Source organism: Medicago truncatula, chromosome 3 (genome assembly GCF_003473485.1).
Source record: "Medicago truncatula cultivar Jemalong A17 chromosome 3, MtrunA17r5.0-ANR, whole genome shotgun sequence".
NCBI lineage: Eukaryota > Viridiplantae > Streptophyta > Magnoliopsida > Fabales > Fabaceae > Medicago > Medicago truncatula.
The window spans coordinates 33,628,697-33,645,495 of record NC_053044.1 but is presented as its reverse complement, the minus strand read 5'-3'; the positions used below and the strand labels follow the sequence as shown (position 1 = coordinate 33,645,495).

General features: G+C 34.6%; 3 protein-coding genes across 3 annotated transcripts in view; all 3 read left to right on the top strand.

Annotated features, from left to right (window-relative positions):
- The first annotated feature begins 251 nt into the window (after positions 1-251).
- The window catches only part of LOC25489250 (albumin-1), a 91,477-nt gene continuing 74,929 nt past the window's right edge, over positions 252-16,799 (top strand). The window contains exon 1 of the mRNA XM_039831394.1: positions 252-411. Within this exon, the coding sequence (XP_039687328.1) occupies positions 360-411 (52 nt within the window). The 5' untranslated portion in view covers positions 252-359. The remainder of the gene's footprint in view (positions 412-16,799) is intronic.
- Positions 6,911-8,803, top strand: LOC25489262 (albumin-1). Its single transcript, XM_013605171.3, has 2 exons — positions 6,911-7,060; positions 8,274-8,803. The coding sequence occupies exons 1-2, from the start codon at positions 7,009-7,011 to the stop codon at positions 8,642-8,644; spliced, it is 423 nt and encodes a 140-aa protein (XP_013460625.1). The 5' UTR covers positions 6,911-7,008; the 3' UTR covers positions 8,645-8,803.
- Positions 10,364-12,218, top strand: LOC25489261 (albumin-1). The gene is made up of 2 exons (XM_013605170.3): positions 10,364-10,481; positions 11,574-12,218. Exons 1-2 carry the CDS (start codon positions 10,430-10,432, stop codon positions 11,930-11,932), a joined length of 411 nt encoding a protein of 136 aa, XP_013460624.1. The 5' UTR covers positions 10,364-10,429; the 3' UTR covers positions 11,933-12,218.

Genomic DNA, 16,799 nt, shown 5'->3' with positions numbered 1-16,799 from the left:
CAGTAGCAGTCTATCCTTGTACAGAGTTTGTGTTTGATTAACCTTAGTTATATTAGCATTATAGAAGATTTTTTTGAGCGGACCATATATAAGTTTTATTGAGGGGACCATTTTGAAGATTTTTCTTTATTTTTTCGAGAGGGGGACCAATTGTTTTTTATTTTTTATTTTTTGAATAATTTTATTTATTTTTTATAAGCAATTAACCTCGTGTTCCTCACTTCTGAATTTAATAAGGCAATATTTCAGGATACATGGATCAGACAAAAACATTATTTTATCTATAAATTGCTATGCTCATAATTAACAAACAATAGTATATTGTAGCTGGTTAATTCTTTCTTTTGATCAATCAATCAATGGCTTATGTTAAGCTTGCTCCTTTTGCTGTCTTCTTGCTTGCCGCATTCTGTATGTATTTCAATCATCTTTCGAACCAATATATAACATGCATGCATGTGGTAGAACTACCGAGGTCAACTATAATAACGCGATGAGAGTTAGAGAGAGCAGGAGTGGCGGTGTTGTTAGGGCAACCTTCCGACAACCGCGCCGGAGCTTTTCTCCGGCGGTGAGGCACTCTGGGGGGGTCGGGGTCCAGCCTGGGTGGCAGAAAACGGGGGGGAAAGGGGAAATTGGGCTGTGGTGCGGTCTAGGAAGCGGAAAGCGACGGAATCGGAATATACAAGATAGAACGGATCAAGGGTTCCAGACGGGCATCGAGGAACGATTTCAGGTTATAGGCAGGATCGACAACAGGTTTTAGGCAAGGTTTCTAAAGATGGCTATCAAGATAGGCGCTTTGAAGGGATTAGGGTTAGCGGCAATTCTTCCAACAAAGTGGGAGGTCGTGTTGCAACTGCTGAATGGCATGGTTCTGACATTGTTTCTGAGGGGAGGAAAGCTTCATTTTATGTCTCAAATTTTCCGGACAATATCCCACTGTTCAGGTTACGGCAAGCGTTTGAAGTTTGTGGCATTTTATCAGATGTCTATATTGCAAGGTATAGAAACGCTATGGGTCAGGAATTCGGCTTCGTACGGTACGTGAACGTTAAAAATTCTGTGAAACTTTTACAAGCTTTGAACGCTGTTTGGATTGGGGATTGTCGTGTGGTGGCACGCGAGGCACAGTTTGATCGCTTCGCACACAATGATGGTGGTGAGAGCGCTGTGTTAAGGAGGAATGGTGGTTCGGTCAGAAAGAGGGAGGTGGGGTCTTCGTTGGAGTTGAAAAGTGTAACAGCCCGATTTTTAGCTAGATTTATTTTAATTACTTTTATTATGTGATTATTTGTGCTTGAGTGTATTTAATTGTCATTGGGTGCATTTTCATGGGTTTCCGTGTTAGAAGGGTATTTTAGTCATTTTTAGACTTAAGGATATTTTGGTCATTTTGTGTGAACGGGTAAAATTATAATTTTGGTGGGAATTACTTTTAGTGATTAATGAGAATAGTTATTTCATTAAGTAAATTGAGATTTTACCGTTGTTAGTAATTACCGTGGAGTGTATAGAAACTTTTGAATTGTGTTAGGATGGGTTAGGCCCATTAGAATTTTGAGTTGAGCCCATTAGAGGAGATAACACTAGGGTTGTCCTAGAGAAATATCATTCATTCTTTTCATTTCACAAAGTTAGAGAGAGGTAAAGAGAGAAAGTGGGAGAAAGGAAGAACAAGGGTTAGAGAGAAGAGGGAGAGCTTGAAGAATCAAGATTGGGGTGAGCTTAGGAGCTAAAGAGAAGTCTAAGTTGGGATTAATCTTCATCTAAGGTAAGGGGGTTAGTTTTTATCATAATCATTTAGTTAATTCTTTTTCTCTTGTTCTATGCATAATTGATTATGAGAATAAGTGATTATCATGAACCCAATATTTGAAATTCGTGCTTATGTTGTAGAGATATGTTTGAATATGTTAATTTGATGTTAAATGAATTGTTGATGATGAAATTGCAAGTTCATGATGTATGAAAATGGGTAGTTTGTAAATTATGCTCAATTGGTGAATTATGCATGGTTGTTGATGAATTGTGATATGTTTCATGATCAATGGTTGTTGTTGTTGTTTAGTCATATTGTTGATGATGATATATGGCTTGGGTTTGCATGATTCATGATTTGTTGTTGAGAAATGGATTGTTATTGGTGATTTGGTGAAAATGGGTTGATTATGATTTTGGATGTGAACTTGATGATTTGAAGTGGTATAAGTGTTATTTACAAGTGTTATGATTATGGGTAATGTTTAATTTAATTTGGGAGTCTTGTATTTGAATCTAGTGATTTAAGAGTGATTTTTGAGTGAAAAACGCATTGTTAAGCTGATTTTTGAACTATTGTGAAGCCCAAAATCGGCCACCGATTTCTGAGCTTATTTTCTAGTTTTGGTTCGACGAAAATCGGCCCCCGATTGGTCAAAATCGGCCACCGATTTTCTGTCAAGCAAATCTGGAAAACATTCACATTTTTCACTTGTTTCCGTGTTGAATTGGTTTTTCGTGTAAACATGAAAGTTGTAGATAATTATGTTAGCTTTCTAATGGCTTTGGTTTGACGTCCAAATGATTTTTAGAACTTGAGATATGATTAAATTACTACACATGGGTCATGTGGATTTTTGTGAAAACTTATCATAACTTTTTCTTTGAGCCATGGAACTTTTCCAAACTTGATATTGGGTTTAATGAAGTACTTAGAGTGAATAATTGAGTATGCATTTATGTATTTGGGAATGTGAATGTGTTGATGGTTTAAGAAATATTTTGGGCGGAGTTGAATCGGTGAAAACAGGTTTTGAGCTAAATGTTGTTTTGTCTTGGAATTTCTCATACGAACTTAAGTTATCCTTTGAACTAATTTCTAATAGTTTGCAAGTGGCTTAAGTCCTTGACTACATGATTGATTAAGATTGAATTGTATGATTTCAAATTTGAATAAGTTGCATAGCTTTGAAAATTATCAATGTTGGCCGTTTGCCACATGATTTGGATTTTTGTCGGAAATGTTTTGAGCCAATTGTCTTGTGAGTTATGGTGACCGTTCTTGTATGACTACGTGGAGTTGTATGAATGAATGATTGTATTTTGGATATGATGTTTATCATGAGATATGCATGCTATCTTACTTAGAATGTAAGGAATGCTTGAATGGTGAAACTATATGTGTTAGTTGATGTTGAATGGTTATATGTTGGATATGATATTTGTCATAAGATGTTGTATGTTCTCTTACTTGGGATATGAGAATTGTTTGGAATGGTGAAACTATATGATATAGTTGATGTTGAATGACATTGTTGATTATTGATAATCATGTTGATGTGTGATGGTGAATACTATGATTTATTTGTGTATGGGCATGTTTTCTTGATAATGCAAATGTTGTGGAGATGAACAATATAATTGGGTGTTGTCCTATATATTGTGGAGAAAATTGTGATTGTTGTCGCATTATCGAGTCCTTGTACATGTCCATGCATCATAGTCGTGTTGAGATACGATGTTTTATTCGTTATAGGGCTTCGGCCTGACAGATATCTTTTGAGATCTAGTTTTGGACTTCGGTCTAGCAGAGATCTTTTGAGATCTGGATACGATGTTTTATTCGTTATAGGGCTTCGGCCTGGCAGAGATCTTTTGAGATCTGGATTTGGAGGTGACGACCTTTTGGAGATTTGGTACCACATGCATTTATGTGTCAATAAGTGCATATCATGACATGAGTCATATTTGAAAATGTGATTGGTGATTGGTGAGTATGTGTGAATAATTGTGAATTGATGTTTGACACATGTGATTGATGATTGTCCATGAAATGTGATTAATGAATGTTCATGGAATATGATTGGTGATTGTTCATGGAATATGATTGGTGATTGTTCATGAATTGTGATTAACGATTGTTCATGAAATGTGTGTGATTAATGATTGTTCATGATGTATATGATTGGTGATTGTGTATGAATAATTGTGAATTGATATTTGTTCATGACACATGTGATTGATGATTATTAATGTGAGATATTGGGATTTGATGTAAGTATTGATATGAGAATATTATTATTGATCAAGTGCATGATGTTTAAATTGAAATATTCATGTTAACTGTTATTTGGATTATGATAATGTAATACTTACTCCCAGTGGATCTGTTATGGACCGCCTGCCTATCTGTATGGATGGGTAGATGTTGTGCAGGTTTAGATGCTTGTTGAGTTTTGTGCTTGGTGGATATCGAGAGCTTTCTCCGATATCGGTGTTTAGATGTTTAGTCGGCTCTGATCTAGGCTTAGTTGTGTCGGTCTAGATTATCTTTTATTTTGGATTTTTGTTATGTTTGGAGATTACCCGTTTGTTGGGATTTTTGAGATGCATCTATGTTGATGTAATTTATTATTCATAACGTGTATATTTGGATTACTCTGGTTTATATTCCGCTGCGACTGTTGAGGTTTATATACATGTTTATTGGTTTTTGAATTTTGAATGTGGCGTAGCCTCTATTTCTTGAATAAATGTATTATTCGTATGTTTAATTGCTTTAATAGAAATAAGAGTGTTACAAGTTGGTATCAGAGCCATGGTCAGTCGTGTTTAGATTAATCTTTGTTGTTTTTCCCTGTTGTGGGCGAATGGTAGTTTAGTACCTTCGGCACTTGCTCTGTTGTGTTGTTTTCTTATCGGTTAGTGGTTTGTGTTAGTCTGGCAAGGGAACATATCTTGGTTGCGGAGGCTCAGTTGGTTGTGGTTTGTGTTAAGTGTTCTGTTAATTTTGGTGATGTTGATTTTGAGTTGGATCTTGTTTGTCTTCCGTTGAAGCATATGGATGTTATTTTTGGTATGGATTGGTTGTTAGCTTTTGGGGTTAGCATTAATTGTTTGACTAAGAGTGTGACTTTTTCGAAGCCGGTAGAAGAGTTAGATAGGAAGTTCTTGACCGCAGAGCAAGTGAAGAGATCTTTAGATGGTGAAGCTTGCGTGTTCATGATGTTTGCTTCTTTGAAGGAGAATCAGTTATGTGCTAAGTTGTCTAAGTGTGAGTTTTGGTTGAAGGAAGTGAGTTTCCTTGGTCATGTGATTTCTAAGGGTGGTATTTCTGTGGATCCTTCCAAGGTTGATGCAGTGTTGTAGTGGGAGTCTCCTAAGTCTGTTTTTGAGATTAGAAGCTTTCTTGGTTTGGCCGGTTAGTATCGAAGGTTCATTGAGGGATTCTCTAAGTTGGCGTTGCCATTGACGCAGTTGACTCGGAAAGGACAAGCTTATGTTTGGGATGCCAAGTGTGAGAAGAGTTTCCAAGAGTTGAAGAAGAGGTTGACTTCAGCTCCGGTGTTGATTTTGCCAAATCCGAAGGAATCGTTTGTTGTGTATTGTGATGCTTCTAAGATGGGTCTTGGTGGTGTGCTTATGCAGAATCGTCAGGTTGTAGCTTATGCTTCGAGGCAGTTGAAAGTGCATGAGAAGAATTATCCGACTCATGATTTGGAATTGACGGCTGTTGTGTATACATTGAAGATTTGGAGACATTATCTGTATGGTTCTAAGTTTGAGGTGTTCAGTGACCACAAGAGTTTGAAGTATTTGTTTGATCAGAAAGAGTTGAATATGAGGCAGAGAAGATGGTTGGAATATCTTAAGGATTTTGATTTTCAGTTGAGTTATCATCCCGGAAAGGCTAATGTTGTTGCGGATGCTTTGAGTAGAAAGACTTTGCATATGTCTGCTTTGATGGTTAAAGAGTTGGAATTGATTGAGCAGTTTCGAGATTTGAGTTTAGTTAGTGAGTTGACATCTGATGGTGTAAGGTTGGGTATGTTGAAGTTGACAAACAATATTTTGGAAGAGATCAAGAATGGTCAGAAGGAAGATTTGGAACTCGTAGACCGAGTGACGTTGGTTAATCAAGGTAAAGGTGCAGACTTTAGATTGGATGAGAATAATGTCTTGATGTTTCGTGATCGAGTTTGTGTACCAGATGTTCTTGAGCTTAAGAGGCAAATTTTGGACGAAGGTCATATAAGTAGTTTGAGTATCCATTCAGGAGCAACTAAGATGTATCAGGATTTGAAAAGGTTGTTTTGGTGGCCAGGAATGAAGAAGGAGATTGCTGAGTTTGTTTATGCTTGTTTGGTTTGTCAGAAATCGAAGATTGAACATCAGAGACCGTCGGGTTTGATGCAACCGTTGTTTGTGCCAGAGTGGAAGTGGGATAGCATTTCTATGGATTTTGTTGGAGCGTTGCCTAAGACTAGTAAGGGTTTCGATTCGATTTGGGTGATTGTTGATCGGTTGACGAAGTCAGCGCATTTTGTTCCTATCAAGACTGGTACAGAACCGGCTTATGAGGTGAGGATTGCCCCCACTTATAAACACATTATCAGGCCATCACCTATCCGATATGAGATTCTTAGCAGAAATTAAGGCAAGATCCATAATCGAAATTTTCATGGAAGATCATCCGCTGTATGGAATTGGCCATGGAAGACTATTGTTAATCTAAAGGAAAATGTATTTGTTGAATAATAGATCCACTTTGCGATCAAAATCCTTGACACACAATGTCTACAACATTCTCTTGAGTTAACTACTTCAACTTTGTGTTAAATATGATAGAATCACGATTGTAATCTCTGAAGATAGATTATTTAACTGCACTTGAGACATGCAGATACAATTTACATGGCACGGTCATTTGACCGGATGGTGCAGCACCATTGAGGATAGATGCCTTATACGCAAAACTACTATCAACCACATAGAAGCTTGTGTTTTTTCTACCCTAAATTATAGATAAGCAGATAGAAGATTTTCTTTGATGAGAGGGGACCAATTATTTTTTATTTATTTATTTCATAAGCAATTAACGTCGTGTCCCTCGCTTCTGAATTTTTTATTTATTTTTTTTATAAGCAATTAACTTTTATTTTGTCTATAAATTGTTGAATGCAAGAAATGAACTAGTGCAATACAAACAATAGTATTTTGTAGCTGGTTCTTTCTTTTGATAGAACAATGACTTATGTTAAGCTAGCTCCTTTGGCTGTCTTCTTGCTTGCCGCATTCTGTATGTATTTCAACCATCTTTCTCACCTATATATATACCATGCATTTCTACTTATTTTTTCGAAATCATGAGAAAAATTAATCGGAATCTACTCCCAATTATCAATTATCCACTGTCCTAAATATTAATTTATTAAGTATATGTTTCAACTTTGAAGCCACGTCATAGGTCACTAAAATGCAAAAATTAGCTAGTGTAATTAAGAGATGAAAAACATAAAATTCCTCTTTAATTAGGTTACTAAATTATGCGAGAATAAAATTGGTGAGGGATTTCATTCTTTTTGTCACTAATTTATGTCGCTAGTTTTGTTTTTTTTCTTCTAGTAATGTGTGGCATGTATATGCAGATACTGTATAGTTTGTTTTTTCCATCAAGCCAACTCTTCTACATCCAGAGGCGGATGCATTGTGTGGCCATGTGTGGCTAAAGGCACACATCCACTCCCCAATTATTTTTTTTTTTTTTAATAAATAAAACATACAACTATATCAAAACATTTCTCTCTCCCACGAAACAAATAAGTGCAACATATTTGTTATGGTTTATAAGCTTTTAAGTTAGTTGCTATTGTGGGTAGCAATTGCAAGTGTTGAACGTGTTTTTTCAGCTACAAAAATTGTGAACAATCAACTATGCAACAAAATAAGTGATTTGTGGTTAAATGACTATCTTATACTGTAACTTATATAGAAAGAAATGTTCTTTTAAAAATTAGCGGCGCCGTTATTTTCGCATTTTCAACAAATGGATAGGAGACCATTTTCATTGAAATTGTATTGTATCAAACAATGTTATTTCTTATTTTTCATATTGTTTGCATTATTTTTTTTAAAATTTTAGTCACACATATACCGAATGTCTAGATCCGTCTCTGTCTACATCACTACTGATCATAGGTAGTCTAGACATATATGAATCATTCTTGGAATCACTTTTTGGAATGGAGGTAACGGAGGTTATATTTTTCTTAGGATCATTTCTCTTACACGGTTAAGTAAAATTTCAGAGACTTTGCTCTGATGCCAACTAAAGGTCAGAAATACACCAAAATTGAGAGGTTTGAATTGTGTTTGACTCTTTTTGAAAGCTATTAAAACACATAAATTTCAGTTTTTTTAATCTAAAATTGGTAACTAATTTTATTTTTATAATAATGTTAATAATGGTATGTGTATATTGTTCAATCCTTAATTAGCTTTATCATTTACAGTGATATTCCCAATGAAGAAAGTAGAAGCAGATAAATGTGGCGCTTATTGCCCTTACCCTCGACTTTATTGTAGTGGCGATTGTGACTGCGAACCCTTTATTGCATCACTTCCTCCGCGGCTTAACTTTAAATGTGTCACTCCTCATTCATCTGCAGAGCTTAAGAAGAAGGTAGAGGAACAACCTAAGTTATGTTGGTCTCATACTGAATGCACAGAAAAGGGTAGTGGGAATTATTGTGCTCGTTTTCCTAATTCCAATCTCAAATATGGCTTGTGTTTTCCCTCTATCTCTGAAGCAGTAAACACATTCAAGATGGCCTCTAGCTTGAAATTCGAAAAAGACTTCTTGAAGATGTCTCTTCCTGCTTAATATCGATATTATGCATTTATGTACAACTTTAAATAATTGGGTTTCTTAATATCCATCCAAATTTCAATAATGATGTATGTTCATGGTTTTCCTTTCATCAGCATATCTTATGCTTTTGTTAGGCCTGTTGTTTAATTAATATATGTTGTTTTTGTTGAAGTTGGTTTTGAATTATTTGTAGTTTGTTATTTGTCCTATATCGCTCAAGTTCTTAGGCTGTTGGATGTATAAATATGCTTGAGTACCCTCATCATTTGAGCTAACTTTTGGGATGAGATCCAAGCCTATTTAACATTTTCAAGTAATCAAGAAAATTGTACAATAATACAATGAGGTAAATTGATGAATCAAAATTTGAACAATTGAATCTCATTACCATTTCATTATAATTCAAAAGAAGAGTACAAGATAACAATTGTGGGGTTTGTTGTAATAATTAAAGCATAGCTTTGTTACGTTCTATGCCTATGGAAGATCAAATCCGCAGTTAATTAAAGTAAAGCAGTTTTTTTGACTAAGTTGTCCTTAATGTAATATGAATTTGATGGAAGGACAAATTAGTGTATGTTTGTTGAGATATAAATAAATACGAATATTGTTTTTCTTAGGATTTTTCTTACACGGTTAAGTAGTAAAACTTCAGAGACCTTGCTCTGATGCCAATTGAAGGTGAGAAAAATACCAGAATTAGGAGGTTTGAATTGTGTTTGACTCTTTTTGAAATATCTTTTAAAACACATATAAACGATAGTGAAAAATAAAAAGATACGAAAAAGAGACAACACAAAGATACGAGAAAGAGACAACACATAGTGTTTATCGTGGTTCACCCTGCACTTCCAAGAGATTTGAACACTGTAATTAAATTCTGATTACAACGACACTAAGACAACCTTGTCCAAGATTTCCGTGCCTCAACCGATAAGACTTCCTAATCTCAATCTAAAGATATATACAACAACAAGTTGTCTACAAAAAGGATTGTATATGCTTTTGCTTCTGTCCTCGGCTGAGAATAATTAAATTATCCACAAAATTTAAGTGAGGGAAAATATGAAATCATTTTCTACTAAATTTAGCGATGGAAGTAATAAATTTCAGTTTTTTTTTTTAAATTTAAAATTGGTCACTAATTTTATTTTTATAATAATGTTAATAATGGTATGTGTATGTTGTTCAAACCTTAATTAGCTTTATCATTTATAGTGATATTTCCAATGAAGAAAGTTGAAGCAGCTATATGTTTCAGTGTTCCTTGCGATTATGCATTTAGATGTACTGGCAATTGTGTCTGCGAGTACGTTTGGCATCCAGTTGTTCCTCAATATATATGTGGTCCTCCTCGTTCATCTGCAGAGCTTAAGAAGAAGGTTGAGGAACAACCTAACTTATGTTGGTCTCATGCTGAATGCACATAAAAGGGTAGTGGTAATTATTGTGCTCATTTACCGGATGGTGCAGCACCATTGAGGATAGATGCCTTATACGCAAAACTACTATCAACCACATAGAAGCTTGTGTTTTTTCTACCCTAAATTATAGATAAGCAGATAGAAGATTTTCTTTGATGAGAGGGGACCAATTATTTTTTATTTATTTATTTCATAAGCAATTAACGTCGTGTCCCTCGCTTCTGAATTATTTATTTATTTTTTTTATAAGCAATTAACTTTTATTTTGTCTATAAATTGTTGAATGCAAGAAATGAACTAGTGCAATACAAAGTTGAGCTCATAATTAACAAACAATAGTATTTTGTAGCTGGTTCTTTCTTTTGATAGAACAATGACTTATGTTAAGCTTGCTCCTTTTGCTGTCTTTATGCTTGCCGCATTCTGTATGTATTTCAATGATCTTTCTCACCTATATATACCATGCATTTCTACTTATTTTTTTGAAATCATGAGAAAAATTAATCGGAATCTACTCCCAATTATTAATTATCCACTGTCCTAAATATTAATTTATTAAGTATATCTTTCAACTTTGAAGCCACGTCATAGGTCTCTAAAAAGCAAAAATTATCTAGGAAAATTAAGAGATGAAAAACATAAAATTCCTCTCTAATTAAATTACTTAATTTTGCAAGGACAAAATTGGTTAGGGATTTATTTTTTCTGTCACTAATTTACGTCACTAGTTTTGTAGTAATGTGTGGCATGTATATGCAGATACTGTATAGTTTGTTTTTCCATCAAGCCAACTATTCTACATCACTACTGGTCATATGTAGTCTAGACATATATGAATCATTTTGGAATCATTTATGGAAACGGAGGTAGTAGAGGAAGTCATATTTTCCTTAGGCTTTGTTTGGGAATTTGGAGGGGAGGGGAGGGGAGGGTTTCGAAAAAAGGAAGGAGCAAGTGGAAGAAATAGAAGACATTGGGAGGAGAGGGCTTTGGAGGTTAATTTTTTACTCATAATAAAAAATTTCCCTCATCTGGGGAAACTCAAAAATTGTATTGGGGGAGGGTTTTGGGGGGTTACAGAGGGTTTATATGAATTTTTCAAATTCAATCTATCTTGTTATAATATTCTTAAAATTAAAAGTATATTAATCATAAGTATTAGTTTATCATTCTCTAAAAAACTGCTCTTTCAAAAAATGTAAATTTTTTGTCCATTTTTCTATATTTTTCCAACCCCCCAAAGCCCTCCATTCTCTTTCCCTCCAAACTCCCAAACAAAGCCTTATGATTTATTCTCTGACACAGTTAAGTAAAACTTCAGAGACTTTGGTCTAATGCCAATTTTGAAGGTGAAAAAAACACCAGAATTAGAAGGTTTGAATTGTGTTCGACTCTTTTAAAATATATATAAACGATAACGAAAAATAAAAAGATATAAAAAAGAGCTATGAAGCACGGACACCTCTATAGGACTAAGTGTATGTTGTTCAAACGTTAATTAGCTTTATCATTTACAGTGATATTCCCAATGAAGAAAGTTGAAGCAGCATTTTGTTTCCGTGTTCCTTGCAATCCGGATTATGGATGTAATGGCGATTGTGTCTGCGCGTTAACTTGGCATCCAGTTGTTCCTATGTATGAATGTTATGATCCTCGTTCATATGCAGAGCTTAAGAAGAAGGTTGAGGAACCACCTAAGTTATGTTGGTCTCATGCTGAATGCACAAAAAAGGGTAGTGGCAATTATTGTGCTCGTTTTCCTAATCTTCAATATGGCTTGTGTTTCCCCTCTGTCTCTGAAGCAGTAAACGCATTCAAGATGGCCTCTAGCTTGAAATTCGAAAAAGACTTCTTGAAGATGTCTCTTCCTGCTTAATATCGATATTATGCATTTATGTACTACTTTAAATAAGTAGCGGTCTTTGTTTCCGACTAAAATAATTGGGTTTCTTAATCTCCATCCAAATTTCAATAATGATGTATGTTCATGGTTTGTCTTTCATCAGCATATCTTATGCTTTTGTTAGGCTTAGGCATGTTGTTTAATTAATATATGTTGTTTCCGTTGAAGTTGGTTTTGAAGTTATTTTTAGTCTGATATGTGTCCTACATTGCTCAGGTTCTTGGGCTGTTGAGTGTATAAATATGCTTGAGTATCTTCATCATTTGAGCTAGTTTTTGGGATGAGATCCAAACCTATTTAACATTTTCAAGTAATCAAGAAAATTGTACAATTATACGATGAGGTAAATTGATGAATCAAAATTTGAACAATTGAATCTCATTACCATTTCATTATAATTCAAAAGAAGAGTACAAGATATCAATTGTGGGGTTTGTTGTAATAATTAAAGCATAGCTTTGTTACTCTCTATGCCTATGGAAGATCAAATCTGCAGTTAATTAAAGACTAAGTTGTCCTTATTGTAATATGAATTTGGTGGAAGGACTAATTAGTGTATATTTGCTGAGATATAAATAAGGCTCAAATATGGTTTTAGTCACTGCAAATATGCCTCATTTTGGTTTTAGTCCATGTGAAAAAAAAATTGTTTTTGGTCCTTGTGAAAAAAATAGTCCCTGGAGGGACTACTTTCAAAAAAAATAAATTTGCAGGGACCTTTTTTAAAAACAAAAAAATTTGCAGGGACCAAAAACTACAAAATTGGTTCAGCTATAATGTGTCACGTATGCAAATCATCACAAAAGTGGGGCCAGAGACTATTTTCAAAAACAAAAAATTTTGCAGGGACCAAAAACAATTTTTTTTTTACTGGAACTAAAACCAAAACGAGACATATTTGCAGGGACTAAAACCATATTTTAGCCTATAAATAAATACGAATATTGTTGAAAACTTATAATTAATACTATCTGAATATTCAGAAATGGGAAATAATTTGAGACGAAATATTCTAAACATGACCCTGCAGTATCTGAAAAATATTCAGCATGGATGACAAAATGGGGGTTGCTGAGTTTGAGATTGATCGGTCCATTTTTTGAAGCAATAAAGATACAGTTGGAAGGCATCCCAAATGAGGCTATAGTTACAAGGCTTAGCAGAAGAGAGTCACATATTATTTGGAAGAGAACTGATACACATACACATTTAGCTGACAAATCCCCTTTGTACACCCCATATGTGGCATTTTTAATTAATTTTATTAAGGGTAATTTTGTCAATCCACCTTCACTTTCTCTCTTCTATCTGAACGTCATTTCTTCCTTCCATCCATTTAACTCTTTCTGTTCACTCCCTTTCACCGACCATAGTCAACACCGCCGCCCACCACCTACGTTCTCCATATCAGCGTCTGTTCTCACCGTTTGATCTCACAACTGCCGTCTCTAGCCGTCTCATCCTCGGATCTGACCATCACCATCGTCGTCGGGTATCTCAAACACACCACTGAAACACATGCGACAACGACGACAATGAACGCAGGCAGCGTCGACCCCGATGGTTATGACCACAACACATGACAAAGGTGAGATAGAGAGCTTTGTGAGAGAGAGAATTACAGAGTGATGAGCTGTGTGAGGAAAACAGTTGCAAATAGAGTCAGAGAGGTTTGAGGAGAAAGAAAAGGGGAAGTGGTGATGACGACGGCGACGACAGTGGTGTGGCGACGGAGGGTGTGGGCGGTGGAGAGAAGAGGAGAGAGAGTGGGTTGCTGTGTTGGGATGGAGAGCGCCAGATTTGCAGAGGAAGAGAGAGTGTTGTGTTGGTTTTCTTTTTAATTAATAAAATAAATAAATAATTGTATAATTGCCCCACATAAGGAGTGTGTATGGGTGGTACAAGGAAAAAGGGTGTTTATGTATAATTATTCTATTTGAAAAGATGGTAAAATTTTCCAAAACATGGTTCTTAGACTAAGAAATGTTGAATGTGAGGAAGTGGAACTCTAGTTCAAAGGGTATGAGATTTGTAACCGTATAAACAACTTATGCTTTTTCACATAATATACAAGTAGTTAATATGTTGAAATGTCTTTTATTATTTTTTCTGCTGGTTTGTCATTGATTATATAGCAATGACTAATAGTTGAGTGAAAAGAAATGGCAAATGCTAGTTGTTTCCCTTTCATAGTTCAAACTTTGAATCGTGTTTGGCTTATGTAATGTACAAGGAACATGAGCAAGATAATGTGCAAATGAAAAAAAGGATCTATTGCCTTTCAACAATGCTAGTTGTATTTTTTATAAATTTTGAACTGTTATTTGTTTTTATTTGTATCTAGAGGCTGAAATCTGTTTTGCCTTTCAACAATAGCTTCATGGATCTCTTGAGAATAGTCCCCACGACCACTACCAACGCAAAAACAATGACATTTTCTAGTGTGTTCATTGATCATTATAATCACTGTAGGTGCAAGTTTGGATTTCCCAAATTTTAAGCATTTGGTTTTTAATTTTGATACAAATTTGATTCAAATGTTATTCTGAATATAAAATAAATTAACACAAACGCATTTTGCATTTTACACATAAGTTGTTCTAGCGAGACCACTCGCATCTAATGTTACACCTGCAAAATATTTTGTTTTTGAAAACAGTCCCTGTGTTTTTTAAAATAGTCCCTCCAGAGACTATTTTCAAAAACAAAATATTTAGCAGGGACCAAAAACAACAATTTTTTTACAGGAACTAAAACCAAAACGAGACATGTTTGCAGGGACCAAAACCATATTTTAGCCTAAAATATACACTTCCCTTCCCTCTTATTCAAAACATATTAGAAAATATTTCACTTCTCTCCCTTGAGAGAAGCTTGAATTACATTCCACTCCCCTCTTATGTTAAAATCTACGCTTTAGTCCCTTGATAATTTTTTTTTTTATTTCTAATAATCTAGAAAAAAAAATCAAATACACTTCAATGAAAAATAATATTGTCGGTCCATTTTAATACAACCAAATTTTGAATAGATATTTTCGCTATTTTTTATTTACAATTTCATTAACATATAGTTTTAAACCCTATTATGAAATATGAAACAACCCAAAAATAAAATTAAAATATGAGAAAAATTACTAAAGTAGATTAAGTATGGTTATTTAAAAGCGAATTTTATACTATAAATTATAAAATTAATAAAAAACTATTTAAATTTAATTATAATTGACATTTATATTATAAAGAAACGAAATTATATATTTTTTAAATGGTGATTCAAAATTATTACGTATTATAAATATATTTATTTATGTTAAAATAGATTAAAGTGTAGTGCATATTTAATAAATAAGGGAGGGAGTTGTAATTCAAACATCTCATAGAGGAGGGGAGTATAAATTTTACTTTTTAAGGGATGGGAGTGTATATTTAAACATAAGAGAATAGGGGAATGTAATTCTAACTTCTCTTAAGGGATGATAGTGTAACAAAAAACATGAGCTAAAGCCTCCAAACTCCATCGTGAATCACCATAGAAACAAAATCCAAATACCCGTCGTCCGTTACTCACACCAAACCCCTCCAAAAAACCATCGTAACCGGCAAAACCCCTAACTGCAACACCTCACCTTATCATCACCACAACCGAGTCCAATTAAAACGTTGAAAATTAGTTATTCCAGCACTCCTTCACATGCCACCACCAATCAACCCCAAGTTTGTTGGAGAAGAGACCAAAACAAGCCTAAAAAACTTGAGTCAAGAGAACTGACTCCCGATCTCGAATCAAAAGCGATCGGCTCACCAGACTCCCGAAACAAATCAATAGAGCACCCCTCAATTCCTAAACCACTATAGCAGACACCTTAACCAACCCAAAAACTTGAAACTAGACACTAACTTCTGATCTCGAAAAAGCAATCGGCTCACCAAAATCTATATAACAAATCCATAAGACAGTCAATTGATGGATGGAACAATGTCACAAACATAACCAACACTAAAATAACCCAAATCAAACCACCCAAATCAAGTCACAAACCAACAAAAGAACAACCCAAAAACGACACGAGTAAGAGGCGACAGAGATAGACCCAAATCTAAGGTCACCACAAGCTCAATGTGGAAACAAGCAAAAAATCGCCAAAAAATTCAAAAACACCCAGAAAATCCTCCTCCTCAACACCAAATCCAGAACCTCACCATAATCCATTTGAAAGAAAAAATTAAAGTGAGGAAAATCACACCACCACCACATAACCATACACATCAAAATCCGCTTCTCACCATCCGCATCAAAACTACCACGTGTGTACATATTGAACTATTTGTTAATTGTAAGTTATGTAAACAAGTAAAAAGAACAAGGCAACGGCCAAAGGGCATTTCAAAATATTGAACTCAAGTATTGCCTACAAATAACAAGGCTTTATTATCATCTCTCAAAGAAAGTATGTACTTGATACTTGATACAAATAACAAGGCATTATTATCATCTGACAAAGTACATAAAATTGGTTATGCCTCTTTTCCACTCAAACTCAATGGAGAATTAAACTGAATTGTTATCAGATAAGAGCAAGTGAGTTTGAAAATAATATCTTTTTTATTTTCAGAAGAAGAATGTCTTTTTTATTTTTTGAGTAAGAGATGGCTTCAACTCCGATGCATATGCGAGTCATGAAATGTTTTACAGATTGCAGTATTGTGTTATAATAATGATGATAGGGTACTAGGTGGTGTACATGAATGAACTCATGGAGAGAAGTTTGGTGTAGGTGGTAACACCCCGTTATCCCAAAACAATTAAATATAAAAGATTCATCAGAGTAATTCATCAA

Excerpts from the sequence above, each read along its gene's own strand:
- LOC25489262 (XM_013605171.3), top strand. The coding sequence starts at position 7,009 with ATGACTTATGTTAAGCTAGCTCCTTTGGCTGTCTTCTTGCTTGCCGCA. Across the intron at positions 7,061-8,273 it reads CTTCTTGCTTGCCGCATTCT|TGATATTCCCAATGAAGAAA; the intron begins GTATGTATTTCA and ends TATCATTTACAG.
- LOC25489261 (XM_013605170.3), top strand. The coding sequence starts at position 10,430 with ATGACTTATGTTAAGCTTGCTCCTTTTGCTGTCTTTATGCTTGCCGCA. Across the intron at positions 10,482-11,573 it reads CTTTATGCTTGCCGCATTCT|TGATATTCCCAATGAAGAAA; the intron begins GTATGTATTTCA and ends TATCATTTACAG.